Below are 6867 nucleotides of genomic sequence, written 5' to 3'. Positions count from 1 at the left end.
TCTTGCTGCTAATCCTCTTCAATGGATTTCTCTTTCACACTTTAAGATATATTAACTCTATATTCTCACATACTACCTCCTGAGCATATTGTCCTATGCCTCACTCCAGTTCATATTCCACCGTTAGAAACTGTAAATCCTTTTACAAACCTACTGATTATATTATAGATAATAATATAATTCAACATTTCTGTACATTGTGACCAAACTGTAAACATCTTAATAGCAATGAATTGTTCATAGGTGGTACATTGTTGATAGTGGGATCTGTTAATGTTGTCCTTCCCCATAAAGGAGAGGTATTGGAACCATACAGGAGCGCTATAAGCCTATGGGGTTAAAACAATAACACCCCAGACCCACACAGCTAGAAGGGAAGACACATGAGCAACATGAAAAGACAAGGGAAGAAAGTGCCCCAAAAATCAAGAAAACACATCATTAGCGTCCATGGCCAGGACAGCAAATAAAATGACAGAGAAGGAGTTCAGGATGTACATAATTAAAATGTTCTGTGCATTTAAGGATGATAAAAGAGAGCAAATACATGCAACAAAATATCATTTTGACAAGGAGCTACATGAACAAATACAGAAAGCAAAAGATTACTTCAACAGGGAGATAGAGGTTCCAGGAAAAAAAAAACAGAAATCCTTGAAATGAAAGCAATAATAAACCAATTGAAAGCATCACCAACAGAATAGATCACTTGGAAGACAGGACATCAGACAATGAAGACAAAATATATAATCTTGAAAATAGTGCAAACCACACAGTAAAAATGGTAAGAAACCATGAGCAGAACATTCAAGAAATATAGGATAGCATAAAAAGACCAAATTTAAGAGTTATTGGGAAAGAGGAAGACATAGAGTTCCAAACCAAAAGAATGAACAATCTATTCAATGAAATAATTTCATAAAACTTTCCAAACATGAAAAATGAATTGGAAAACCAAATTCAAGAAACCTACAGGATGCCAAATGTACAAAATCAAAATAGACCCACACAAGGCACATTCTAAAGAAAATGCCCAACATACAGAATAAGGACAGAATTTTAAAAGCCACAAGAGAACAAAATCAGATTACATAATAGGGGGAAAACAATTTAAGATAACAGCATATTTTTCAACATAGACCTTGAAAGCTAGAAGATCCTGAAACAATGTATATCAATCTCTGAAAGAAAATGGATGCCAACCAAGAATCTTAATCTAAAATTAAGTTTTAGAATTGATGACAAATTAAAAACCTTTCATGATAAATGAAAGTTAAAAGAATTTATAGCTAGAAAACTAGCACTACAAAACATCCTTGGCAAAATATTCCATGAAGATGAAAAACAATAAAAATGAAAAACAATAATGAAAATCAGCAAGGGAGGTAGTACCCTAAAGGAAAAATTAATCAAAGGAGAAAACAAGTAAAGTTAAATAACAAAAATAAACAAATATGGCTGGGAGTCCAAACCATGTCTCAGTAATAACCCTGAATGTTAATGACCTAAACTCACCAATCAAAAGACATTGGCTAGCAGATTGGATTTTTAAAAAAGACCCAACAATATGTTGCCTCCAGAAGACTGATCTGATAGAAAAAGACATACACAGACTGAAGATGAAAGGTTGGGGAAAATCATACCACTCACATGGACTGCGGAAGCAAGCAGGGGTTTCCATCCTCATATCAAATAAACTAGAAATCACAATAAAATTAGTTAAAAGGGATGAAGAAGGACATTTCATACTGCTCAAGGGAACCATACACCAACAAGACATAACAATTATAAATATATATGCCCCAAACGATGGAGCATCTTTGTTCATCAAACAAATTCTTCTCAAGTGCAAGAGTCAAATTGACCACAACACAATAATCTTGGGTGACTTTAACACACCTCTCTCACCACTGGATAGATTGTCCAGACAAATGTTGAATAAAGAAACTACAGGGCTGGGGATGTGGCTCAAGCGGTAGCGCCCTCGCCTGACATGCGTGCGGCCCGGGTTTGATCCTCAGCACCACATACCAACAAAGATGTTGTGTCCGCCGAGAACTGAAAAATAATTATTAAAAGATCCTCTCTCTCTCTCTCTCCTCTCTCACTCTCTCTTTAAAAAAAAAAAAAGAAACTACAGATCTCAATAATACAAACAATAACTTTGACTTAACTGATATATATAGAATATTTCATCCTTCATCAAGTGAATACACTTTTTTCTCAGCAGCACATGGATCCTTCTCTAAAACAGACCATATAATATGCCACAAAGCAACTCTTAACAAATACAAAAAAGTAGAGATACTACCCTGCATTTTATCAAATCATGATGTAATGATATTAGAAATCAATGACAAAATAAAAAATCAAAATTACTCCAACTCCTGGAGACTAAACAATATGCTACTGAATGAACAATTGGTTGCAAAAGACATCAAGGAGGAGATTTAAAAACAATAATAAGTGTTGGTGAGAATGTCGGGAAAAAGGCACACTCATATATTGTTGGTGAGACTGCAAAATGGTGCAGCCAATATGGAAAGCAGTATGGAGATTCCTTGGAAAACTGGGAATGGAACCACCTTTTGACCCAGCTATCCCATTCCTTGGTCTATACCCAAAGGACTTAAAAACAGCATACTACAGGGACACAGCCACATCGATGTTTATAGCAGCACAGTTCACAACAGCTAAACTGTGAAACCAACCTAGATGCCCTTTAGTAGATGAACAGATAAAAAAATGTGGTATATATACACAATGGAATATTACTCAGCAATAAAAGAGACTAAAATCATGGCATTTGCAGATAAGTGGATGGCATTGGAGAAGATAATGCTAAGTGAAGTTAGCCAATCCCAAAAACCAAATGCCAAATGTTTTCTCTGATACAAGGAGGCTGACTCATAATGGGGCAGGGAAGGGGAACATAGGAGGAATCGATGAATTCTAGATATGATAGAGGGGTAGAAGGGTAAGGGAGGGGGCAGGGGATTAACAAGGATGGTGGAATGTGATGGACATCATTATCCAAAGCACATGTATGAAGACACAAATTGGTGTGAATATACTTTGTATACAACCGGAGATATGAAAAATTATGCTCTATATGTATAATATGAATTGTAATGCATTCCACTGTGATATATAATAAATTAAAATTTTTTTTAATTAAATATTTTGTAGCAGCCAAAAAAAATAGTTTATTATTTACAGGGAACACAATAGATGAGGCCTGCACTAAGAGATGCCTAGGCAAATAAATCACAGATAAGCACCACTCCTGTCAGAAATTGCAGGCATGGGTCATAAAACAAACCCAGACATGTCAGTGAGGCTGATGGAACAAATATGAAACAATTAAGTGACAGCACATGTCACTTTCTTATGCTCCATAAAGATGTGATGAGGTCATTCCCACCATGTCTACTTGACAAGTGCTCCCTGATAAAATGCTCTAGGAATAGTTGATCCACAATTACATGACAGGAAAAATGTTAGTCTTTAACGACTTTTTTTTTTTGTAATGAATCTCATAACTTTCTGTCTTCATGATATATGGATTTCGAAACAAATAAATAAGCTGGAGAAAATGTAGGATTCAATGAGTGTTTTACCCACACTTCATTCATAGTCATCATGAACAAAAACCAAGCATACAGACACGAAAGTCCCATTGGCTCTCTGCCTCACACCATTGCCTCCTCCCCATTAGAGACAGCAATTACCACCAAAGGATGAAATATCTGGCCACCCTGCAGTGTTTGGAAGGACCTCATAAGAGAAGAGAGCAGTGTGTTGAGGTCAATGACATAAGAGGCACCCACCACTGTTCTTCCTCAACTCCACCACAAGGCGGCGGGCTTCCTCTTGAACACAATCCTCAATGCTCCTCTTTCCCATCCCCAAATTCCTCAGGGTCATGAGGGAAAAGTGTCGGAGCTCCTTCCATTTTGTTCCATTGCTGAAAATGACTCCTAACAGAATGAAATAGATCCCAAGCAAAGAAGAGGAAACTGGGGCTGCCATTATAGCTCAGCGGTAGAGTGCTTGCCTCTCACTTGTGAGGTATTGGGTTCAATCCTCAGCACCATGAAAAAAATAAATAAGTAAAATGAATAAAAATATTTTAAAAAAAAAAGAAGAAGAAGAGGAAACTTACACAGGGTAGCTAAGATCTGTCTGAAGAGCTCAAATCTCATCCCCAGGATTACTGCCTGAAACACACTTGCACACTCATGCACATTCACACTCACCAAGTCCGTTATTAATTCTTTCAAATACTGGGAAAGTGCCTCTTCCAGAAAACGCCTCTCCTAGATCATCCAGGGCTTCCTTCACAGCTTCATATCCATGCACCACCACCATGGGCTTCCTGCCCAAATACAGTGTAAACACAGGGCCATAGACTTTGACAGCTGGAAATAGGAAAGAAATGTAAATAATAGCAAGTCATAATTTCAAAATGTGCATGATTCCAACTAACATTATTATGTTGTTGCTATTTTTATTCTGCCAAACACTACTTTTAATCTTGCTGAATTTTATACATAAATAAGATGGTGGTTGTTGATTGTTACAGCCACTACATACAGAATGACTCTCATTTGCTAGGAAATTGTCAGGGAAATTACTATGTGAATGGTCACAATTAATCAGCACCTTGAGACAGATGCATTTACTGTTTTACAGGTAAAGACACTGAGGTTCAAAGACTTTTACATTCATTTCAGTTTCCCATAACTAATAAACAGAAGATCCAAATTTGTCAACTTCTGGTACCTGAGCAATTTGTATCAGTCACCAATGCCCAGACTAGCTGCTGTGGGATACTGCTTGAGTGTCACATGATCTGACTCAATAGCCCCATGATAAATACCAGAAATCTCCATTTTTAAACAACCCTCCAGATGATTCTAATGCACAGACCAGTTTGAGATCCACCAGTATTATTAACTCAGGAAGAGAGTGGGCACAACAGAGAAATATCAGGACATGCAGGATCCCATAGAAGGACAATTCCTTCCATGCTGGACATTCATAGGTCACAGACAGGAACTCTGTGCAGTGCCCAAAAGCATTCTGATGCCACTCAGCTGGCTCTCATTAATTCTTTCTTTTATTCACATATGTTTTTATAGACCCGTGGGCATTTCCTTGACAACAGACAAATTTGCTTCTGTGAAGAAGTTTATCATGGCTAATCTAAACAAAATATACAACAGGTGCAGTAAATGATTTCTTGAATAAAATCTCTAATCTCAAAACATTTGTGCTCCCACTTACCTTCAGGCAAAAAGTCATAGCAAATGACTATGAATCAAAGAAGCTTAGTGCTTTATCATTTTGAATCTACCATACAATTTAATTATTTCTCTCCTTAAAAATGCATTATTATCATTTCACTTTATCTGACAGTGACAAATCAAAACTGATAATCCACAGGGAGTATGTGCCTTATAAAAATATCTTTTAACAATTTGCCTCCAGTGGTATATTTTATTTAAAAGAGTGAATTATTCATCCTTTGCAAGCCACTGAAGGATCATAAAGCATACTTACATTGGTTAAGGATTTGCTGATGTTCTTAACATCTACCTGCAGGATATTTCCAATAATTGGGAGAGGAGTAGGACCAGGAGGGAGCTTCCCCCTCCCAGAGCTCTGTCTCCATACTGAGAGGAGAAACAGACAGGAGAGACCAAGGACCAAGGCCACGACTAGGTCCATTGAACCTTCTCTTCTAACTGAAACAACTGTGAGCCTGCAATCCACAGCTTTTATAACACTCCCTGCTAACTTGTGACTCTTTGACACATAAGTGGCCCATGAGCTGACTGTCTTTTAATCTCTCTTCTGAGTGGACTTCGACCCATTGAAAAAACATGAAAATAAGGTGTTCCCTACACTTGCTCTCCTTCCCACAGCCCCACCCTGGAGACTCTGGCATGTACCTAGTCTGGGGAGAATCCTAGGTACTATTTTTAATGTTTTTAAAACACCCCCATTGCTTCCAATGTGCAACCAGAATTGAGAACCAATGAGACAATTTTTTTAATGAAAAAATTGTTCAACCTTCTCAGTTCTTATGAAGTGGCACCCCCTTTCTCCACTGAAAAGTCTTAACTGGGCCTCTCCAGAAATCTTCCCTATGGCTGATTTTAGGATTGTCAGCAAAAGTGTCTCTGCAAAAGGGTCCGATGTAGATAAACTTCCTATTTTCATGCCGCCCTGTTTACTTGGCCACTGGCCGAGAAGATACCAGTACTCCAGGGGCTGGGGATGTGGCTCAAGCGGTAGCGCGCCCGTCTAGCATGCGCGCGGCCCGGGTTCGATCCTCAGCACCACATACCAACAAAGATGTTGTGTCTGCCGAAAACTAAGAAATAGAATGTTAAAATTCTCTCTCTCTCTCTCTCCTCACTCTCTTTAAAAAAAAAAAAAATACCAGTACTCCAGGTGCTGGACACCCCCTTACTAGTTTTTCACAAACATATCCAGTATAGTACTTTGTAGAAACATGCAAAAAAAGGCCTCTGGTCTTGAGCTGGGCTTCACAGAGATGTCTACATTTTTAAGATAAGTTACAAATGGGCTCCATGGTAACAGCTGGCAGGGGGAGGAAAGAAAGGGAAGAAGCAACTCTCCCCTTCTCAGGTGTTGTCCTTGAAGGGTTAACCTGCCCAGAACAGTGAAAGAAAAAGCTGCTTTTATGTGAACTTCTGCAGACTGTGAACTTCTGAGCCCCTCCCTTACATGCTGGGTATACAACCCTGAAACTCCTTGAACTCGGGGTTCAGGGGATTAATTGATCGCACAGCAAAAGCGGTGCCCTCTGAACCTGGCTGCAGCCAAATAAAACTG

At 38.4% G+C, this 6867-nt stretch overlaps 1 protein-coding gene across 1 annotated transcript; it reads right to left on the bottom strand.

The window, feature by feature from the left end:
* Nucleotides 1–3807: 3807 nt before the first annotated feature.
* Nucleotides 3808–5733, bottom strand: LOC144255086 (cytochrome P450 2C28-like). The gene is made up of 3 exons (XM_077799109.1): nucleotides 5562–5733; nucleotides 4260–4421; nucleotides 3808–3980 (listed from the first exon to the last, which is right to left on the bottom strand). The coding sequence occupies exons 1-3, from the start codon at nucleotides 5731–5733 to the stop codon at nucleotides 3808–3810; spliced, it is 507 nt and encodes a 168-aa protein (XP_077655235.1).
* Nucleotides 5734–6867: the final 1134 nt, after the last annotated feature.

The sequence above is a fragment of the Urocitellus parryii genome, chromosome 5, assembly GCF_045843805.1.
Source record: "Urocitellus parryii isolate mUroPar1 chromosome 5, mUroPar1.hap1, whole genome shotgun sequence".
NCBI lineage: Eukaryota > Metazoa > Chordata > Mammalia > Rodentia > Sciuridae > Urocitellus > Urocitellus parryii.
This window is presented reverse-complemented; position numbering and strand designations above follow the sequence as displayed.

What these genes read in the sequence shown, in the direction of transcription:
- LOC144255086 (XM_077799109.1), bottom strand. Translation starts at nt 5,733, where the DNA reads ATGGACCTAGTCGTGGCCTTGGTCCTTGGTCTCTCCTGTCTGTTTCTC. An exon ending in CAAATCCTTAACCAATGTAA is followed by an intron (nt 4,422 to 5,561) that starts GTATGCTTTATG and finishes TCCTATTTCCAG; the next exon opens with CTGTCAAAGTCTATGGCCCT. An exon ending in AAGAATTAATAACGGACTTG is followed by an intron (nt 3,981 to 4,259) that starts GTGAGTGTGAAT and finishes TCATTCTGTTAG; the next exon opens with GAGTCATTTTCAGCAATGGA.